The 23469-nt window shown below is 45.6% G+C and overlaps 1 protein-coding gene across 1 annotated transcript; it reads right to left on the reverse strand.

Annotated features, from left to right (window-relative positions):
- Positions 1-23259, reverse strand: LOC115392607 (solute carrier organic anion transporter family member 1C1-like). The gene is made up of 15 exons (XM_030097318.1): positions 23123-23259; positions 16537-16704; positions 7581-7722; positions 6830-6962; positions 6493-6614; positions 6167-6313; positions 5467-5565; positions 4938-5186; positions 3938-4102; positions 3174-3369; positions 2804-2969; positions 1656-1840; positions 1373-1437; positions 905-1022; positions 1-455 (listed from the first exon to the last, which is right to left on the reverse strand). Exons 2-15 carry the CDS (start codon positions 16627-16629, stop codon positions 230-232), a joined length of 2106 nt encoding a protein of 701 aa, XP_029953178.1. The 5' UTR covers positions 16630-16704; positions 23123-23259; the 3' UTR covers positions 1-229.
- Between the last annotated feature and the right edge of the window lie 210 nt (positions 23260-23469).

Raw genomic sequence — 23469 nt, forward strand, 5'->3', positions numbered from 1 at the left:
AACGGCTACATTCTTTTTTTTTTTTATCTCTACAAAAGTCATCTCTGTTAATGAAAAACACAAACACTTTTACAACCCAGAAAAGGCATATTTCCTTATAAAACGATCTTGTTCAGATGTTGTATGTCTACACAAAGCATGTACAAATATATACTCTGTGTGCTATGAAAAGTGTCCACAGCGTGTGATCCTCAGGACATCCGAGGTTCCTCTCCGGCTGTGCGGAGCCTCACAATCGAGTCTCTCTGTCATGGTTGCAGTCCAAGGCCAGTATGAATTGCTCGCAGTGTATGGAGCTGTTCTCCTCTTTCCTCAGCAGCTCCAGCTCGGTGTTCCCATTGGTCAGCGCGTTCTTCTCCTCCATCTTAATATGTCTTTTCAGCACAGAGAATCCCAAAATACAAAAGAAGAAAGAGACTGTCCTCAAGCCCAGTGTCAAGCCCAGGTACACGATCCTGTGAGAAAGAAGGGACAAACTGCTCTTACACTTTACTTTACTTACAGGATAACAGCTAAAACTCTGCTGTTATGTTCGGGTCGACTGGAAACATTTTCTCATAAAGATGCTAAAATGTAATTTACTTTTTATTCTCTTGTAATGACACATTTCCATAATAAAGATATTCTTTGCACAATTATGCCCCCCCTAATACTGTCATACTCCAAGGATAAAAAATGCTAGAACTGTGCTCAATAATAATAAAACTGAATATATAATGTATGTTATCTCATATTCTTTTCTTCCTCGATTTCCCTTCTCGGTATTGTATAGTGGTTACTGTGAGTTATATACTTCATCGTCTTATGTACGGTATCATCTCTGGTGTCTGTGCTACTGCAGCAGAGACATTTCTCACGTTAACTTAAAGTCCATATGACTGTATCTATCTGGTTCTCATATTACCTATAGGAGGAGGTGTTATATATCCTGCAGGCTCCTCTTCCTCCACACATCTTGTATCCCCATTTCAGGCAGGTGGTGTCAATAATGGCTCCAAAGTAAATGGGTGCGGGGATTCCTGCTGTGGTACAATAAAAATAAAACTGTCACTTTACATGAAGGCTAATTTTAGGGCCACTTCAAAACAACACAGTTTCAGTTATGGCAATATATTCAAATAAACCCTGACCAATACATACTAATTCATCAGAATATACATTTGCAATTTGTCGTTTTGAAAAATCCTCTTGAGATCTTTAAAATGTTCATAAATATTTGATAATGGGTTTCATGTGCTGACTTATAGCCATACTCACAAACACTATTCTGGGAACTCAGCTCCCTACGATCTAGTTAAAGGATTTCCCATTCAGTGCCTGACATTTAAAGTAAGTAGACAGTATTGTGAAGAATACCAGAGGAGTTTCTCACCAAGCGTACGAGTGGCCAGCGTATGGATTCCGAGGGCGAGGGATTTTAGCTCCGGCTTAATGCACCTATAGACACGGGTGTGAAACACGAACCAGCTTTTCAACCTGCCAACACTCACAGAATGATGATAAAATACAGTTTTTCCACGGCAAGCTACGACGGAAGAGTATTTTATAAGCTGTGTACAGAAAAAGAAATGGATTACCGGTGAAGCGTCGGTAATGATGAGTCGAGCGACTACAATTTTTCCACAAGCATCCTGCAAGCAACACTGTTGACAAACCTCACTAGTAGCATGAAACCGGGCGTTCCACCAAGGGAGATGATGAAGGAGCTGAGGACCGACAGAGCCAGGAAGTAGGGAAAGACTTTATCGCAGCTGTCCCTGCGCGGACACTGTCCCAGAGTGGCCGTCAGATTGCCCGGCTGGGTGTTAGCCACCGCGACACACCTGCAACTGTCAAACACCTGACAGAACAGGACGTAATGAGCCGCAGCGCCGCAGGAGGAACTCGGCCTGTCGGCAAATATCCATGCAAATGCAAGCAAAATGTCACATGCTGCTGTCAAATGACAAAAACATGTAGATCAGGGGGTTTTCAAACGGTGGGAGGATAAGCTCTCCGACAGGGGCTTAACTTCATTGTGCACCCCTGAGCTCCCACTGCACTCATGCTTTGTCTTAGAACACGTAGCAACTGTTGGTTAAATGTGGGACTTCCTCATGTTTACTATTGTGTGAAGCATTGTCGTCCTCAGTGGTTTGGGTCCATATGCGGAAAAAAAAAAAGAAATCTTGTTTGTTATTTTAATTTGTCTCTGTTTTAGTAACAGGGTTCTAAAAGTTCACGTTTTAATGGAGGGTTTCCAAATAATGTTATACTAAAATCACAAGCTCTTCTTAAAATGAAAAGAACCCCTGGACTTTCAGACTTTTCTTACTCCTGAGCCTCGTTTGAAGCCGGTAACCTGTAACTAAAAAAAATGTAATAATGGCAAAAAATGCTATATCTTCCATTTAAGTAATCATTTTGGCCTTTTTTCAAAGTAATGACATAACCTGTACAGGTAGGTATTTGATCCATTGTGCTAACATCATTTTACCAGTAATGTAAAATCTTTGAATAACTGCAGTCAACAATGTGATAACACAAAAATCAGGCTGCATTTCTTGGGAATCAAAAGCTTTAGTTTCAGGCTTTATGCAGTTTGCTATCATACCCATACAATGAGGGGACGTTCTCCAACACTCCCAGTCAGGGTTGCAAAAAAACTGTTCACAGTTTATTTGCAACATTGACAAGTTATCATATTAAGCATGGCTAAAACTGGAACGTTATCGGCCATTATTACACTGTTGGTTATTACATGCCCTGGACTTTACAAACCACCGGCACAGATGAAAATGTCAAAAAGGCAGCGATGTCTGACCGTGTTCCTGCCAGAGCCCGTAGAAAAGGTGCATCCAGCTAAGCAGGGAGACACGTAGGTGATCCCGTTCTCCCCGCACACCGGATCCCACTCTCTCCTCGAGCACAGGCAGCCAGAGTTACAGTCAGAGAAGAGAGATCCCTCCTGATAAGACAGGCCACCCGCTCTGCATGTGACATTAAAAAAAACATGTATTTTTAATGGCGCATATAAAAGATTCATCAAATGAGAAGCAGATATTACTCTACATGGAATGTGACAATGCAATACTAAGGCTGTGCGCATTAGCTTCAATATTCAAGTTCAGGTTTTAATTAATCAAAAGAAAGTTCTTTGTTTGACTGATCGGAGGAAAATGTGTGTGACCTACCCTGTGTATGAGACGGTGATGCCGGCCACCTTCGAGTTCTCACAGCCCAGAACGAAGAAGAGGAGTGACAGGAAGTACCCCAGCAGGGAGGTCCCAAAGGCAAATTTCGCCGCTCCCATGATACCCAGTTTGTACTTCTTCATAACCACCCCTCCAGAGAACATCCCAAAGGCCACGGCCGGGATGTTGATCATGCCTTGACAAACCACAGAATACAGCTCATTCTTAAAGGGTTTAAAGAATCGGGAAACGTCTTAGTCGAGACATATCGCCCACAAAAAATGGATCAAAGCCTGAACACTCTTAAACATCAAAGTGTCCTCATTTATATTTCACCTGGAGTATGGTGAAATTATGTCGTAAAAGAGGAAAATGACTGAGAAGACATGTGCGACACGTCTCGTCTTCCATTTCTCTCCTCAACCTTTCAATAAGAAGAACAAGATGAAAAGTCTTCCCCTGCTTTGCGGCTGACCTTTTAATTGGTCTCATTAAATGTGGGCCTACTTGTCATTTCACAAGGATGGTGGGAAGCCTGCTTGTCATCTTGAAACTGCATCATTTACTTAAGAGAGAACTGGGAGCTCCAGTATAAAAAATTCATCAAATGCTGGCTCATGAAACACTTATGACCACCACCCTGCTCACATCACTTTGAACCCTTTAATTCTTACTTTTAAGCAGCCAACACCTGTTCAATACCAAGGTTTAACTTTTCTCAGACCAGAAATCCTCCAAATCATGTAACTATTAGCTTTACTCACCCATCAGGAAATTGGCTTTGGACGCTGACTGGCCGTAGTGTTGCTCTATGTATTTGGGTTTGTAGGTGACCATACCGATGAGGGAGTTGAACTGGATGATGGTCACACACAGGTAGATGGTGAACACGGGATTTCCGAGGAGACTTTTCAGTGTCGGCACAAATTCTGCATGAGGACATTTTGAAAATGAGTGAATTTCTCCATGTGTCGATCCGAATTTCTGCTTTAATGGGATATTTAAGGCACTGATACTGACAGAGCAGCAGAGAAATGTGAAAAAAAAAAGAACTTATACAATGTTTGAACCATTACTATGTAAAAGGTGCAATATGGTATCAGGATGATTTGTTTGTACACGTGGAGGCTTGCTTGTATGCTTCATCTGTTTATAGGTGCTTTATCAGATTTGTGTCTCTTTGATGCTATGCACCTAGATTTGTGTGGACATCCTTTTTACGAGCAATGTTCGAAGTGTACGACTCTGTCTCCTCAGAGAATACAGAGACGCACCTTATATTTTGGAGCACAGATGTCAATAAAGCACACATAAATTTAAATTGTTGGCGTTGTAAACCTTTGAGCAATACTGAACAACAGTATTAAAACATGTAAATCTTCAAAAACTGTCTGCATCTGTTTCAGATGCCTCAGTTTTTATAGATGTGAAGATGGAAAACCTTCAACAAGGAGACAGAAACTCCATGTTCAAAACATACGGCTTTTTAGACGATGTCACCGAGTCAATTTGGAGTTGTTCTCATTTGAAAAACTGGTATTAAATGGCATTTACATTCACAAGGATTAAAAATCCACTTGCACAAGCAGTTTAATTAGAAATGTAAACATAGCATCAGCCTGTATTAGTCACAAAGAAATCAGGTCAAAATTTTAGGGTAGCTGTAGAAAGTAATATATTTATATCAGCGAATGATTCAAGTTTTTAAATGCATTTAGTCAAAGTACCACGTTCCAGCCTTACTCGTGAAGACCCCCATCTTACCATTGGCCATCAGATGCAGATTAGCTGGCTCCTCCTGTCGGAACTTGTGTTCCAGGTTGGGGGAGTCGGTGATGAACCGAGTTTGCTCCGGTGTGCAGCTGGAGTCATGCTTTTCTACTGGCACCGGCAGCGATTTCGGCAGGAACCAGAAAGGAACGGCGGACATGAGCGTGATGGCGCCGGCGATGAGGTAGCCCAACCACCACGCGCCCACCCAGCGGGCGTCAGCAGGGGTGATGGTGACCGTCTCTGTGGAGAGGCAGGCACACCGTCAGCACATATGTGGAGTCAGAGTTTCATAAGTAAAGCGACTCGGCCACAACATTAGGATCCCCTGACTGATGTTTGTAGATGTTATATATAGAATATCTATTGATTTACTCATTAATGATGAAGAAAGAATGAGTATTGGCTGAGCAGTACTCATCATATTAGAGGTGATGAACACAACTCAATTAGAAACTACAGTTTATTGAGCAACTTTCTTAGTTTATTCTTCATTTATTTAAGGTTGAATTACTTTACTCACCCATGTCCACATAGCCAATGTCAACGTAGATCTTGGCACACAGTGACCCCAACAAGTACCCAAAGACAGGACCGATAATTGATATGGTTTGAACACAACCTGCAATACACAACAAAGAACAGTTTATTTAGCTCGAGTTGACAGCCTCTTTAGTTAATTAAGATCATTCTCTACTCTTCAACAACTGATTTTTGAATTTACTCCACACATCTTTTTTGCCAAACCGGCTGCATTAAGCATGCAGTCAGATGCCAGGAGGCAAATAATCCCAATTAACTGTTAACACTTCCCATACTCTGAACATGTGCATGTTCTACCGAAATGCAGACTTCATGTTGTGAGCATTGTCTTCTTGTTATTTTTTCATTCAGATTTTCACACTTCAACGCACACACATCAGGCTACAGTGAAACACACATCATCTGCGCTTCGTTGATTATTCTGATCCGACTCATATGAAGGGTCAGGAAATTGGAATTAAAATGCCATCAACTGCTTCAGGTATATCATGTACAGAATAATGACACATTGTCATAACACGCCATTATTTCGGATCACATGGTGTGTATGTAGACACTGAAGTTGTTTCTTTAGGAATGGGTGTTAGCAGGTATCATATCAACATCAGAAGGTAATTTTATAATAATTGCATTGAAGAAAGAATTGACACAAATTACAGACACTGAGTGAGGTGCATTACCAATATAGAGTGCAGCGTTCTCAGATTGAGCATAATCATCTATATAAGAGATTCCCAAAGGCTGCACTGGGGTCTCTCCAATCCCACGTAGGATATTGCCCAGTAAGACATAAATCCACATGGAAACACTGGACTCTCGTTCACAACCTGCAGTTTGCAATAGAAAAAATATTCAACAATTAAAACATCTAAACCTACAAAGACTTAAAAGCACAAAAAAAGGTTTTGAGAGTGTGCAAACATTTTCAATTTAGCAAATATAAAAGGATAAGAAATGAAAACAGAAGCAAGACATTTTTTGACTGTGCACAGCGCAGCTACCTTACCTCTAGAAGGCAGTATAGAGGGTCTGTCACCTGCCCTGGAGGAGTCAAGTGAGCTTGCTGGACATGGAGAGAAGTTATTGGTTGAATTCACTGACGGTCTAATTGATGTTTCGATCTTATAGCTGCGTATAAAATACCAATGTGACTGTTAAACAAGGGAAGGGAGAAAGCATCAGGTATTGTTAGATATTCACAATGTGGACTACTAATATGATACTGGCTACATTTAAGATAGAAGAAATACCAGCAATGAAATATGGCTTCAGATTTACAATCAAGGAACTATGTGCACAGAGTTTTTAAATGGCTACACATTCAGGCATGGCACTTTGCCTACCGGCCGATGATGAAATGAGGCATGGCGATCAAGAAGGTCCCGAAAGACATCAAGAGACACCCGATTGCTATGATCTTGGGTCGGTGGAGCTTGGCACCAAAATAACTCACAAAGGCAATCACAAGCAAATTCCCTGCAGGGGTGAGATGATCAGAAAATGAGATTGAGAGCAGTCAGACGATTTAATAAGACCCACCGCGTAGAGAATCTCAGTCACAGGCTCCACACAGGCTGCTTCTCGCACGGATTTACATATAGATTCACCATTCTCAAACATAAATGCATGTGTGCGGCTTCATAAACACCGACTGTGACCTACATTCTGTTCATGTATGCATTAAACTCCTAACAGGAATTTGGCAAAGTGCAAACATATCCGAGTTCTATTGAAAGCCTTTATAGTCAACGTGAACATATGCTCACTGGCATCTCTGTCTGAGGTTTGGACAGAAAATACTACACGCTTTTCTTTCAGTGTCCCGGGTCTGTTTGGACGCTGCATGAAGCGCTGTACAATCCCTCTATTCAAAGCAGACATACTGCAGCATCAAAGGATTTTTCGCTAATTAAGATCAATTAAGTTTGCGACTGGGGACTTTTCAAAGCTCAAGGGGGATGCATATATTCTACACAGTATGGCGTCAGCAGACATGATGAAGACTTATTATCTTGGCTTACTTTCACTGAGCGTGAACCACGTGCACAAACAGTTACATAAACACAAGGGCAAAAGAGAGACTGACAGGCTCACCTATTTCGAAGCTCCCGTCTATGATGCCGATCAGATAGCTGGGGATGTCAAATCTCCTTTCCAATTGTGTTATTGTGCTCTTCATGTAGCTGCCAGATAACGCCTTGGCAAAGTAGGCAAAGGACAAGGCTGCAAGGAACATCTACCGAGATACAAAAACAAAGAAGAACTGTCAAAGCAGCTCAAAAGTCTGTGTGCTCATTGTAATTTCCAATACACCAACCAGTATTGCTATAATTATGCATTTTTAATAGTGCTGGTGCTTCAAATATACTGCATTTTTCCCATTTATTTTTAGAACTCAGATTCACCGATACAAGTTTCCACTCAGAGGTATATAAGTAATTATCCAAAAGATTGAGTAATAGATTTTAATTAGCATTATTCAAGATTACAATTAAATAATAATAAATAATCACTAATTTAACCAAACAGAACAAGGCAAAGTGAGCTCAACCATGAGCTCCACCTGCAGACTGAGTGAATGTATTTGTCTGAGTGGATGCATGACATGAATCTGAAGCGCAGCCACATCTTTGCAGACACCAAAGCTGACAAAACACTCCGTGCCTGCGAGCTCCCTCCTCTTCTTGCTCTGCCACCTGTGGACACTGACAGTCTGTAACAAAGAGGGGATTAGAGGAGCCAATCCCACCAGGATACAGATGCATCTTTCTGCAATATGAGCTCTCAGACCAACCCACTCTCAGCGTAATTGAAAACAGGTGAGCGGTAGCCATGTCTGTCCTCTCAGGGATGAAAATGCAGCAAGCTGAGAAAAGACTGCCGAACAACACCTGTCATATTCAGCTAAGATTTACTGAAATATGTTCAAGCATGGTTTAAATCCACACTGTTGCATGTGCTCCAAATGTGTTCTCTAGAAACCTGTAATGTTTTTGGGCAAGTTGACTTGCTATTTCTCATCATTGTCATTATACAAACATGTGGACTCTGCAGAGAAAGGCAGCAGAGCACGAAATCGCAACAAAAATATTCTTGCTGTGAAATAAGAGGGTTAAACCATTGCACCGTTGTTCAACCCTATTATCTGAAAATACGTTTCAGTTATTAAGCACAAAAAACAAAGCAGTCCTCAATTTTATCAACACAATTCAGTGCATCACTTCACACTAATGTTATCTGTCTGAGATCAGGATTCAAGTGTAAGCACAAATTAAAGAGTAGTCCAGGGGCGTACCACATGACGGATCGGCTTTCAGACACCAGTGGCCCAAAGAAACGGAAACCTGTAATCAGAGAAGGCCTGACCAGAGTCGGTAATAATGCGGACATCCTGGAAGCGGCTTAGCAGCAATTAGAGTGCCTTTAAAAATTATACTGTTCATTGAAAAGACAGTAAATATGACAGCAATCAAAAATCACAAATTTAAAACCAACTACATTGAAGTAAATCGTTATCTTCTTTCTGGTGGTCATCAGCTGCATGTAACTGCATTCATGATGTTGACTTGAAAAACCTAACTCTGCCTCCCAAAGATCAGCTTATTCGTGATCGATACCAGCTGCAAACAGATAGCTTACTGACTGCACGCTTATTCCGTTTGTTTCTTTTTACTTTTGTTTGCAACAAGCTTCAAATATTCTATTTTGTGCCTTTGCTTAAGAATAAACTGAAAACCTTTTGTGAGACAAGTGTTGAAAGCTACTTCACCAACAAACTGGAACACTTGAAATTTAGATTTCTCTTTCATAGCATTCGTTTCGATGTCTCACTATGGGATACGCCCCCAGCGTATGCCTCAGAAGCATTTATCTCACTACGCCAATCCTGATTGGCTGGTGATCGCGACGCCCACCGAGGGTGGAGCCACCTACCCTTTAAGTAGCCTGCGTCATCTGCGCAGCGTCACTCAAGCACCTCTTCTCGCTTCGTGTAGCATATCTCTATCCTCAGTGACAGCTAGCTTAACTGTTCACAGACGGAGCTATCTCTGCTCCATCGCCGAGCGCTAGCTGCCACACTTCGCGACCCTCCAGCCTTCACCATAGCCTGGAGAGTCCTTACCTGACCACACCACGGGACGGTGGACGCGGTTTAGCACACCAGCTAACTCCGTCCTTCTGAATTAGCACACCAGCTAATTTCGCGGCGCCTCAGGTTAGCTTCCAGCTAACCACGATGGACGCCCACGCTTCTCACACCAGAGGAGATGGAGACTCCGGGGCCCGGGCCTGCGCCTGCGGCAATAAGATATCGAGCCGCGACTCACACCAGGTCTGCTCGTTTTGCCTCGGGCTGCAACACGCCCGGCAGGCTATCGAGGCCCCAGGCTCCTGCGAGCATTGCGCCCGCTTCACCGCCAAGAGTCTCCGACGACGCCTAGCACGCCAAGCTAGCTCGTCCGGTCAGGACCCCTTCATTCCTGCGGGTGACACACCTGTCACCAGCGGGGAGAAGGAAGGTGACGATGCGGTTGTCGGCCCGCGCGCTAGCGGCAGCTGGGGCTCCCAGCTGGACCTAGCCGCCCCGACTCCGCTCGCGGAAGACGTTTTGGAGTTGGACTATGAGGATGACTACGAGACAATCTCGGAGCTCCTCATATCCGAGGAGGAGAGTGAGGACGATGTCCTCATTCCCTCCGCTCAGCTTGCCGCTCAGCCCGCCACACCAGGCGCTGAGGCTGTCCTCGGGGACGAGGAGGGGAGCGCGCCCGCTCCCTCCGCTGTCAGCATGGACATGCAGGCCGTGTGTAAACGCGCTGCATCCCGGCTGAACATCCCCTGGCCTGAAGCGATAACGGAGACCACCAGGTCCCGTTATGAAGGGAAGAAATTCCCTCAGGCTGCGAGGACAGCTAAGCAGCTGCTCCCCGTCTTCCCCGAGCTGCTCGACGAGTTGTCCTCCTCATGGAAGGATCACCCGTTCAGCGGCAGAAGCTCCATCCACGGAGCTTCCTCCCTGGATTGCGAGGGCATGGAGAAGCTCGGTATTCTCCGTATGCCCCCCATGGAGCCGCTAGTCGCTGCACATTTGCACCCGCGGCTAGCCGCTTCATCCAGGGATCCCACGCTGCCCTCCAAAGCGGACCGCGTCCAGTCCGCCATGACTGAGCGGGCTTACAGGGCAGCAGCACTGGCTGTCAGGGCGCTTAATGTCTCCTCCATGCTCTCCGCTTACCAAGCGGAGCTGTTTGAGGACATGGCGACCAAACCTGACCCAGCGGTGTGGGACGAGATTACCGTGATAACGGACATCTGCCTCCGCGTGCAGCGCTGTGCGGTCCAGGCCACGGGTAAGTCTCTGGGGACGATGGTGTTACAGGAGCGAGCCAGATGGCTCAACCTGTCTAACCTATCGGACAGAGAGAAGGAGGACATGTTGGACATGCCGATCACACCAGACGGCATTTTTGGCTCCGCTCTCGCCTCAATGCAGCAGCGCTGCGAGGCGAAGAAGAGGGAGGATGAAGCTCTCCAGCTCTGCCTCCCGCGCAAAGCCGAGCGTCCACCTGCCCCAGCCCCGCGGCAGAGCGCCGCGCAGGCTACGGCACGTCCTTCTTTCCCTCAGTTTAAAATCCCCACACGGCCGAAAGCCCGTCCTGCCCCTGCTGGTCCACCCAGACAGGAGGTGAGGTCCGGCTGGCCCAGAAAGGCCACTGCAGCGACAGCAGCTCTGCCGTCACAGAACGAGCAGTCTGCCGGTCCGCAGGCCAGGAAGAAGAAGAAGCCGACCTGATGGTCTCCTTCCTCAGACCGGTGCCGGGGCTGCACGTTCAGCAGCCCCACCTGTCTTTCTTCCTCAGCGTGCTTGGTTCGATTTCCGGAGCCCACGAGTCCCCGCTACTGCGTGCGCTCCCCGAAGTCACACAAGCACACTTCACTGTTCTTGTTTAATAAAAAGTGCTCCACTGCCGCATCCAGACCGCAGGTCGAGGGCGCAGTCACAATTAACAAACAAGAACATAAACAGTTCGTGTCGCTCCCGGTTCCGGAGCGGGTGACGTCCCGTCTCCGGTCCCGGAGCTACACCGGACCTGTCAATGCACTAACACCCGGCGCATGCGCAGTGGCGCACGCCGGTTGCAACCGCATCTTGTCACTAGGGGGCGCCATAACACCGTTTATGGAGTCTCCAGTGACAGGCGGTCTGACAGACGCTGTCACATCACTCTGCCTGAGGACAGAGAGATGGGCCGCGCTCCCCAGCTCAGCCTGGGTCCTGAGAACGATATCGCGGGGTTACAGGCTTCAGTTTGCAGCCGTTCCCCCTCGTTTCTCTGGTATAGTGCATTCTCAGGCGCGCGGAGAGTCAGCTCGTGTTCTCCAGGAGGAAATTCACTCGCTATTGGAAAAGAGAGCAATATGCGTGGTGCCTCCCGGACAATGTCAGAGCGGCTTTTATTCCAGGTATTTCCTGGTCCCCAAACGAGGAGGGACCGGGATTCGCCCAATCCTGGATCTCCGGGCTCTGAACAAATACCTCAGAACATACCAGTTCAGGATGCTTACACACGCATCCCTGCTGCGTATGGTGCGTCGGAACGACTGGTTCACGTCAGTCGACCTCAAAGACGCATATTTCCACATTCCGATATATCCTCCTCACAGGAAATATCTGAGGTTTGCTTTTCAGGGTGTTTGTTACGAGTACAGAGTGCTGCCCTTCGGGTTATCTCTGAGCCCAAGGGTGTTTGTGCGTTGTACGGAAGCGGCCATTGCCCCGCTGCGGCGACAGGGCATCAGGCTGGCCACGTACCTGGACGATTGGCTCCTCCTGGCACGGTCCAGAGAGGACGCCATCGCGCAAACGCACATCCTCATAAAACACCTGATCGACCTGGGTTTTATGATAAACTCGGAAAAGAGTGTATTATCTCCAGTGCAGAAAATAATCTTCCTGGGGTTATCACTCGACTCGGTGTCCTTCACGGCCCGTCTGTCAGCGGCGAGGGTGAACGTTTTCAGAGCCTGCCTCTCGCGTTTCACCCTGCGCAATCTGGTCCCCTTCAGATTATGCCTCCGACTACTGGGCCTGATGGCTTCGGCCATCCTTGTAGTCCGGCTCGGCCGTCTGTACATGAGGGATTTTCAGCTGTGGGTGCGTTCCCTCAGGCTGAATCCCGTGCGTCATGGTGCACGGAGGGTGACGGTCAGTGCGCAATGCGTAATGGCACTGCGTCGCTGGCGCCACCCGGCTTGTCTGGTGACAGGGGTGCCTATGGGCCCCGTACTGTCCCGGAAAGTGATCACCACAGACGCGAGCATGTCGGGCTGGGGTGGTATATGCGAGGACCGTTACGTGAGGGGCGTCTGGAGCGAGGATCTCCAGCGCGCTCACATAAACTACCTCGAGCTCTTGGCGGTGTTTCTCACACTGAGACGCTTTCTCCCGCTTCTCAGGGGACATCATGTCCTGGTGAGAACGGACAATACGACGACGGTGGCATATATCAACCGTCACGGAGGTCTGCGCTCCCGGCAATTACACATGCTGGCACGCAGACTGATCCTGTGGAGCAGCGTCCGCCTCCGGTCTCTGAGAGCCACCCATGTCCCGGGGGCTCTGAACCGGGGGGCGGACCTGTTGTCCAGGGGTGCGCCGCTCTACGGGGAATGGATGTTACATCCAGCCCTCGTGGAGCAGGTGTGGGCCCGCTTTGGCAGAGCCACTGTGGATCTGTTCGCGTCGAGAGAGAACGCGCAATGTCCGCTGTTTTTCTCAATACGCGATCCAGGTGCGCCGCTCGGCGTGGACGCGCTCGCGCACGTCTGGCCGTCGGTCCTCCTATATGCTTTTCCCCCGTTGGCTTTGATTCCCCCGACTCTGGACAGAGTCAGGGAGCATCGCCACACGCTGGTTCTGATAGCTCCGCAGTGGCCGGCCATGCACTGGCTAGCGGAGGTTTATCAGCTCCTGTCGGGGCAGCCATGGCAGCTTCCCCTCCGCAGGGACATGCTGTCACAGGCAGGGGGAGCAGTTTTTCACCCACATCCGGAGCGCCTGGCTCTTTGGGCCTGGCCCCTGAGTGGTGTAATTTAAATACTGCTGGACTCCCTCAGAATGTGATTAACACTATTCAGAGTGCTAGAGCAGCCTCCACTAGGTCTCTTTATGACTGTAAGTGGAGGGTGTTTGAGGAGTGGTGTCAGAAAAAAGGACACATCTCCTTTCAGTGCACTGTTGGTGTTATTTTGTCATTCTTGCAGGACTTGATTGACAAACGTAAAGCCTTCTCCACAATAAAGGTGTATCTGGCTGCAATTGCCGCGTGCCATGTGGGGTTTGGTGGAAAAACGGTCAGCCAGCATCCTTTGGTCTGCCGTTTCATGAAAGGGGCACGCAGGCTGCTTCCTGTTTGCAGGCCGCTGGCGCCCCCATGGGACTTGGCGGTGGTTTTAAATGGGCTCTCCAGAGCTCCGTTTGAACCACTGGAGGAGGTGAGCTTGAAGCATCTGTCTCTGAAGACAGCGCTGCTTCTAGCTTTGGCCTCTGCCAAGCGTGTTAGTGACATTCATGCACTCTCAGTGCACTCCTCGTGCACTCAGTTTGCCCCTGGGAATGCCAGGGTGTCACTGAAGCCCCACCTGGCCTTCGTGCCCAAGGTGGTGGGCTCATGCTCTCCTATTGTTCTTACAGCATTTTCTCCACCGCCATTTTCTTCTCCGGAAGAACAGCGGCTGCACATGCTGTGTCCAGTCCGTGCCTTGCGGATTTATATGGACAGGACAATGGGGTTTCGGGAAGGTGACCAGCTCTTTGTGTCCTGGGCTCGCCCCTGCAGGGGCAGACCCATCACGAAGCAGCGACTCTCCCACTGGATTGTGGGAGCGATCGCCCTGGCCTACACGTGTCAAGGTCTTCAGGCCCCTGTGGGCCTGCGGGCCCATTCTACACGTGGCCTGGCTGCATCCTGGGCCCTGTGTAAAGGGGTGTCAATTCAGGAGATTTGTGCAGCAGCGAGCTGGTCTTCACCACTCACCTTCGTCCGCTTTTATAAGCTGGACATCCCTGCTCTGAGCCTGGCTCATGCAGTACTGACTGCGGGGCTCTCTTAGGGCAGGGGGGAGGGCCTTTCCTGAGAGCTGGTGGTCAATCGAGATAAGCATGTCTGGCAATACGGGAGTTTCCATATCCCATAGTGAGACATCGAAACGAATGCTATGAAAGAGAACTTTAGGTTACTTAACGTAACCCCGGTTCTCAGAGTAGCATGAGTGAGATGTCTCACCAGACAGCCCTTCTTGCTGGGCGAAGCGAGAAGAGGTGCTTATTTTGAGTGACGCTGCGCAGATGACGCAGGCTACTTAAAGGGTAGGTGGCTCCACCCTCGGTGGGCGTCGCGATCACCAGCCAATCAGGATTGGCGTAGTGAGATAAATGCTTCTGAGGCATACGCTGGGGGCGTATCCCATAGTGAGACATCTCACTCATGCTACTCTGAGAACCGGGGTTACGTTAAGTAACCTAAAGATTTGAACTATGAGTGAAACTGACCAGTCAGTTCCCACGCATTGAGAGTAACACGCACCCGTTTAACTCTAAACCCCACAAGCTTTATGATTCAAACCATCGACTTTACACCGAGCAGAGAAATCTGGTGGAACGCTGAACTTCGTGTATTTTCACATCGGAAGACATGGTTGACAGGTGCTAATTAGAGGCTGTGAAGTGAAGGTTATAGTTAGTCTATAAAAAGCCCTACCGCTGTCACACACGTCATACTTATGGGTTTAAATTCCTACATTACAAATTAATTGCTTCAATTTGTCATATTTACATTATTGAAATGAAATTCAATCAAGATCTTTTTGTTTCAATAACAGTACAGTTTTTTTTCCCTTGTCGGGGGCTTCTGTGCGCAGTATCACGCGTTCCTCTTGCACATGCGTGGATTTTGCCAGGGTATTTTGTTTTCCTCCCACAGTCAAAAAACACTTCATTGACAACTACTTACTGTATCACAATATCTGCATGTGAGCTGGAACACATGCATGCAGAACAATCCTAATGTTTGATTAAAAAAACGTGTGCTTCAAGCTCACAAAAAGCCTTTCTGTCAATGAACAAGTGAATGTTGTGTCAAAAGAGCCACGCTGAGAAGTTCATTGAAGGATTACTACACAGAAGGAAAACACACATGGACAAAAAGCAAGCGTTATTGAAATTCCTTAAAATTGTTGTTGGAGTTACCCAACTAAGCAGCTTTTTAATTATTGTTCAGTGTGCTTTCTAATCCCATAAAGAGGCCCAAGCCCTCCACCCTGACCTCTGCTCCTGAAGCACAAACTGTCTGAGGAACTGGTCACAGCGACCTAATACAACGTGCCAAATGTGCTGAGCACTGCTGCACTCAACACCGAACAAGTTCATTAAATAGGCCTTCAATTAACGTGCCAGACATTCAACTCAAACTTTCAGTGGCTGTTAAAACATTGATGGACTAGCATCAGCATGCACAGAGAAAGTGTTTTTCATTAAACAGACAAAAACTACAGAATGAGAGCTGTCCTATACGGGAGCCCACACTGGAAACACACACTGGAGCATGCATATTCACTTTCGGTCTGTCAGGTGGGATTTCAGTCAGCAGAAATATATTTGTATGTCCTCTGTCAGCTTGTCAGAGGACACTTTACACATGCTCCTGTGACCTTTCTCAGGTATGTAATGCTGCCTGCTACTAATATTCAGCACGTTGCCTGAAAATGTTCTTACATTATTAAACAACCATACCACTGACTGTTGTCAGGAATCTGAAGAAAGCTGCACAGGACTTGAGATGCAATCACTCTCCAATCCTTAGGTTTCAATTTGGACAATATTTTTTTTGTCTTTGCTATTTGTGCTATTTAATCTGCACTTCCAGCAGGAATAGCTCAATGTCTTTTTTCACTTGAGTGTGTCAGGAACAGTTTACATTAGTCTACATTGTTCCTCTAAAGGTCAAAAATCGTCTAGTGTGGAGCCATTTTCCACCATCAAACTCAGTACCTTTAGATTTGGGTGGCAGGAGTTCTTCACGGAGGAGGCAGGACTGCCGTTTAGAGTCCAGCTGCCTGTGGTTTTGGTGTCCATTTTCTTCATGACAGCTGTCCAGTGTGTAACACCTCAGCCGTGCTTCTCTTTGAGATGTCTAACAATGGCTGTTCACACCCACACCTGTTAGAGACAAAGATGAAATTGAGATATCAGCAGGTATCACAACACACATGAAATTGATATGCATAAAACCTATTTTGCACGATGATGAGTGAACCATCCTTAGAAAACAGAAGGTGCACACAAATATATACAGGTAAAAAAGTAAGTGCCCTCGACTTTCACCTGTATGGATGAACATCCTCCAGTAATGGTCTTAAAGGCCTGTACTGACTGTACAATTTTAACAATCTTATAAATTCACGCACCCCACGACCCCTGCAGGCGTCCTATCAGGTGGACACAGGAGCGCTCGACCCTTGTCACATTTGTGCATTTGGAACAAAACAGGAGGAGAATCTGGACAGGGTCATGGTTTGGAAGGAGAGGTGAACTCTGAAGGCCAGTTTTGAACAGGAAGTTTGACACAAGTACTTGTTAGCATCTACTAGCATTTAGGCCTGTCACGATAGTCAATAAATCAGTTAATCGCACGATAAAAAAAATGAGGTCGGTTATTTTTCCAGGCGCGATAAATTTACATTTTCCAAAGACACTAGAAACGTCTCATACTGACTCCTTTCGGCTCTGTAGTGTAATGAGGAGTGATGCACCGAAAATTCGGCCACCGAAATTTTTTGGCCGAAAATGGCTCAAAAGTGTTTTTTCGGCTTTCGGCCGAAAGAAAAAAATCACCGAAACAACACTGCCGAAAATAATTGGTGATGACGTGGCAGTAATGCTAAAGCAAACCTTTTCATGCCTCATGTCTGCTTTATTAATGCCTCAAATCAGGTTTTAAAATGTAACTTTTTACAGTGCGCATTTGCGCAGCGTCACCTCTCACTCACACTCCGCACACTCGTTTCCTTGATAAACACGTACACACACACACCAACACACACAAAATAGTTGTATCATTAACTGTCAATAATAATCAAGGACATATTAAAACTAGTAAAACAAGTCTCCCCGGCTGCGCACAGGACGGACACCTTCCCACACGGTCCTGTCCTCACCCTGCTCATTTGATTCTGGGACTGCAGGCTCCACAGGACAAAGGTGTTTATTCAGAAAATATGTTCGTTCTAAAATTATTTTTTGGAAACGAAAAATACATAGTTTGCTGTAATTTGATGGAGGATATAATATTTTACCTGAATCTGTAACTGGCACCTCTGGAGACGCTGCAGTGCTCCTGCTGTCAACTACCGTGTTCACTGTTGTGTTGAAATTTATTACTTTAGTTTTTATTTTTTTTACACCATTTTATGTTATTATTATTTAGTTGTAAACTGACAGTAGCCTACAGTAATTCTCTATACCTGGAGGTGACGCATGAGCGCTTCCATGCGCCACTGCAGGTTCTGCGCTGGACTGGACAGCAGCTGGAGGTCGATCCGACATTTTTGGGGCAGCAGAATTACATTTTTTTCGCTGTTTGGCCCTCGGCTGTTCTGACTCTGATTCAGAACTTTCCTCGTCTTCACTCCAGTCAAGATCGCTGATGTCCGACACGTCTCCGCCATCCAATTCCCCCTCACTGACCTCCTGTATCATTGCTAAAGCTTCTTCCACCTTATATCTCTTCATTATGCCTCTTTTTATTGTCTTTCTTTCGGGATTTGGTTGATATCTTCGGCCTTCGGTCTGATTGTCTGCTGTCAGAGCTAGCTCCCTGTTCAGATGCGCACATATAAAATAAATCAATCGCAGAAAAAAAGCCCCGCGAAGTGCGTCTTTTTTTTTTTTATCAGCAGTCTGTGAGACCGCTGTTGGCCTTTGGAGGTATAAATGCTTTGTAATATTATGTGTGTCATTGTTCAGGCCTTATTTGCTTCAGAAAAACAGTTTCCTCATTTTTTGGTTTCGATTTCGCCAAGAATTTTCATTTTGGTGCATCCCTAATTGTTGCATTAATTAAAAAATTGCAACAACAAAAAAAACGGCAATATTATCGTTTATCGCAATAAATTCTGGGACAATTAATCGTCCAGCAAAATTTGTTATCGTGACAAGCCTACTAGCATTTTACATTAGCATTTACTGTTTTGGACCGTCATTTTCCAACAAAACACACTACATGTAAAAGTAAACATTGTGGGTCTAAGCAGCAGTCCCATGATCACCCCAAACTTCTGAATGTTAGAATTTTATTGCAGTTTATCTTTGGACACAGATAATGACGTTGACCGTCCTTGACCCGGTTTCACAGTGCGACATAGGACCACAGATTTAGAGCCAAGACCAATGAAGAAATTGCCAGAATTCTCTCACGGTCGGTCTCTTACATCTGGAGACCCAAAAAGTAAGTTGAATGGTTAGAACAAGACTCAGGCCATCAACATCAAAGCACTTCCAGTCATCAGATACCCAGTTGGAACAATCAGCTGACAAAAGGAGGAGTTAGAATCCAAAGACATAAAATCTCACCATGCATCCAGGGTGTCATCCGAAGTCTAGCGTCCTGTAGCTATCCACTAAGTGAGTAATATCAAGGTCAAGGTCTAGTGATCGTTAGAGCCACTATCCAATATCAAACATCCAAAATCTAGGAATAAATCAGGAAGACGACACCAAAAGGATGAGCTACTAAGTCAATTCCTCAGACAGCTAAAAACTTATGAGAATGAGGAGGAGCCAATAACGCGAAGAGACAAGCCCCTACATAGCATCTACAACTGCCGTATAGAGCAAGTGGCTGAGATCAGGAAGACCTACCCTACCAATGGCTACAAAACCATGGACAGAGAACATAGAGCCACTAATCACAGCAGCAAAAGAACAAGCACTGACCACAAGGGCCATAGAGGCAAGGGACTTCCATAGGAGGTCAAACCCCAAGTGAAAGTTGTGCAAAGATGCCCCAGAGGGTCCAGCATATTGTGGCAGGGTGTAAAATGCAAGTAGGGTCAGCATACATGGACGGACACATCCAAATGGCTGGAATGGTGTAAAGGGAGTTCTGTCCTCAGTATAGACTAGAAGTAACCAAATCTTTGTCGAACATTGCTCCAAAGGTGGTTGAGAACAACATGGCTAGGATCCCGTCTGACTTCAGCTTCCAGAGTGACAAACAGCTGGTGGATAACGAAGCGCACATTGTGGTCGACAAACAATAAAAGAGGGTAGAAATGATAAATGTGGCAATACCAGCTGACAGCAACATCAGAAAGAAAGAACACGAACATCTGGGAAGTGCCAAGGGTGGAAGCTGGAACAGATGTGGAGGGTTCAAACTGATGTGGTTCCCATAATAGTAAGAGCACTCAGGGCGGTGGTCCCCAAACAAGGAGAGTGGCTACAGCAGATTCTAAGAGCAGCATCTGAAGCCCTCAAACCTCCAGACCTGAGGTAGAGGACCCAATGTCAAAAGATTGCAACCACTGGACAAAACACCCACTCTGACCAACACACACACAAAGAAGCCGTGTAAAGTACAAGCAATAGATAATTTCTGCTCTAAAGTCTAGAAAGTGTCCAATTTAGGTTTCCTTTGACAAGAAGGAAAGAGAGAATCAAACTATAACAACTTAAAACCAAAAAATCCTCCAGGTTCCCTGAGAATCCTGATGCCATCCAATGGGGGGCTCTGGACTCCAGGTTAGGACTCACTGACATAATGCTCACACAGTAAATACCCCAGCAAGGAAAACTAATGTTCAGAAGAGTTTTTTTCTTTACGTTGTCTTAAAGTTGTGTAATTTGTATCAACATGCAGCAAAGTCATCAGGAAACCGCTCACATGTGAACTATCTGGTGAAACTAACAATCTTTTCAATCAAGCACAGACAAAGACAACAAGACACAAGAGGCTTTGTGTCATTTTGAAGAAGGACAATTCAATAAAGTGTTGATTCATCTGATATTTGAAATCATCTTTAATAAGTATGACACCCTAACAGATTAAAAAATAAAAGTTCATTTTCAAACTAAAAAAATGCTCAATGAGGAATGGGAGTCGAGTGCCGTAAAAAAGTAAGTTATTATTTTTTTTTTTTTGTGATTTATATTTTATTGATTTTTCCAGTTGTGCACATCACCAAACACCCCCCTCCTCCCCCTTTCCCTCAACATCCCCACTCCCCACCATCACCCCATCACCCCCAATTTACAAGGATACAGTTTTGTGCTAAGAGTCCATTATATCCTGATGTGGAGTATCTGTATCCATTTTGTCCATCCTGATTTTAGAAGAAAATAAACAATACATATATTAAAGCACATTCACTCATAGATGCTTGCATGTGCATGCACACGTGTGCACATATGCGTACACACATAGGTACACTTGCAAACATATATACCCACAAAAATTAATAATTAATTCAGCATGGAAATAGCACGACAACCCACGGTCATTGTCCTACCACGACTCTGCCAGGAATTCAAAATAATTTCCCCATTTCTTATTACACAGTGGCAAAGATCCTAATTGCTTATAAGACATTATTTCATAATCTGCCACTTTAGCCATCTCCATCACCCATTCCTGAGTAGCTGGTGGTCCATACTTGGTAAAAAAAAGTAAGTTATGATCTTTCTGGAGACTAGCAGGGTTTACTGTATTCCTACTTCCAAGTGATTGAGTCTCGAATCCAATAAGGAGTTACAGAGGTTTATACAACCTATGACATGTTAATTGAAGTTTTTATAAGCTGAACAATAATGTGACAGTAAATCTGTTTACGGCAAATTTCCTGAACACACAGTAAACCTATGACCACAGAATCCACTGAATGCTCAAGGGTCATTCAGCAACATTTGCTTGTCATCACCAGTATGTTGATGAAAAGCAAAATAGGGGTCATTTCAGTAATATAAGGCTGTGTTTACAAAGATGTAAAATTAGCAAAAGCAGAGCTGTTTCAAAGCCAAACTGTTTATTCAATAACTTCACAACTCCTCTTAAACCTCTCCTCCATGCTCCATGACCCCAACATGACTTTGAACTCCAAAACCAGCAGCACAACATAAAGAAGCAATTTCTTTGTGAAAACGACCAATTAAGGTTGCACACACAGTTAAGAGAGCTATCTCTCACTCAGATCCAGCAAAAGCAGGATGGTGACAACCTTGCCATTATTAGCGATTCTCCCTCTCTTACAAAAAACAGCACAGATACTTCATCAGCCTGTTTTGAATCTTGTGTCTGACTGTGGCTTTACGTCAAAGCAGCCTGATAATGTGCAACAACTGTGCTTTCTTCTGAGTCATTGTGAGGATTGGATAAAACTGTGCTTCTAAAATCCATACAGAAGTTATGACAGAAGTTTTCTGAATGACAAAAATCAGAAATCAAACTTCTAATTTCGGACAACAAATCCCTTTCTGGTTTTCCCTGATTGTGGATGCTATTTCATACGGAAGTAGTCGTCCATCCATTTATCTCTCCTTAACAAAGATTTGTTCAACTGATGTTCCCATGAGTGCATGATGGGCGTAAAACAGGGAACACTCTTCACAGGTAACCAGTACATCCGAGGTGGATCTATCCACCACACCTTTGAACCAGTAGCAGAAGTCTGAATTGTTATTAAAGGACAGAAGACCAGAAGACCAGACCAGACAATGTTTCTTTTTTCCTCCCCCAATCTGTATCCCCAGCCCACCCACCACCACTGTATGTCTATCTTTTGAACCAGCCAGGCCATTCTCCTTGACATCAGTAAGACCTTTCTTTTTTCACCCAGTGAACTGCACCTCACCGGATTTTGTCTCATTTTCAGAACGCTCTCTGTAAACCTGACAGATGCCTGGAATTCTCAGTATCCAGAGCTTCTGAAATACTCAGACTGGTCTATCTGGCCACTTTCAAAATCAAATCAGCTTTCCTCCTTGTTTCCATGCTCAGTTTCAACTTCAGCAGCTCATCATGGTCATGTCTACACACATACACATACATGCATGGAGTTGCTTCCCTGTGGTTGTAGATGAACAAGCGCACCTAAAAAAACGTGACAGATTTTGTCTTTATCCAGATGACTCACATGGAGGTGCCTTTCAGAGGGAAAGGCACTTAAAATCACACGTGATTCCTCCCTGTTATGTATGCATTTAATTGCCCGAGAGCACGTGCTGTCATCTATAATACAAGCGAGATTATTGCAATATTTAATCCCGGTGGACGGCATCAGTTGACTTCTCTAAAGTTCCTCGGTGTTTTAAAGACTGCCGTTTGGAAAATGTCACATGAGTGGGATTTTCTGTGCAACCCCCCCCCCCAGCCGTCTCCTCAGACAGATGCGTAGACTGCAGCATGTTAAAGTGTCTGAAGATGTCCACTCCATGTCTCACTGTCACCCCATTTCTGAAATTATACAACTGGCAATCCGTTAATTACGTAACACGTGTGCTTCAAAAGAACAACAAACTAATGTCAAAACGTGCGAGCGTCCGGATAGTTAAAAAATAAAATAAAATAAAATGTGATACTTACGCAGCTTCAAACCTTCTCCTTTACGACGTCTCCAACTTCATGACTATTTAACGTTAAAAGCAGACGCCAGATATGATATCCTGCGGGGCAGATAAGCAGCGTGGAGCCTTGTGAAACGAGCCAGCCGTCTGACGGCCCCCTCCCCGCGCCGAGCCCGCTCCCAGCTGGGGGAGAACAGCGTGTTTTGCAGCAGACGAGCGGGGCGGAACCAGAGCAGCGTGGACGGAGGCTCGGCTCGGCTCGGATCGGCTCGCTAGACACACACACACACACACACACACACACACACACACACAGCCGTCTCGGGAACTAGTTACGGAAGCATATGTCACCCACGTCTCGGTCAG

The sequence above is a fragment of the Salarias fasciatus genome, chromosome 7 (genome assembly GCF_902148845.1).
Source record: "Salarias fasciatus chromosome 7, fSalaFa1.1, whole genome shotgun sequence".
Classification (NCBI taxonomy): domain Eukaryota; kingdom Metazoa; phylum Chordata; class Actinopteri; order Blenniiformes; family Blenniidae; genus Salarias; species Salarias fasciatus.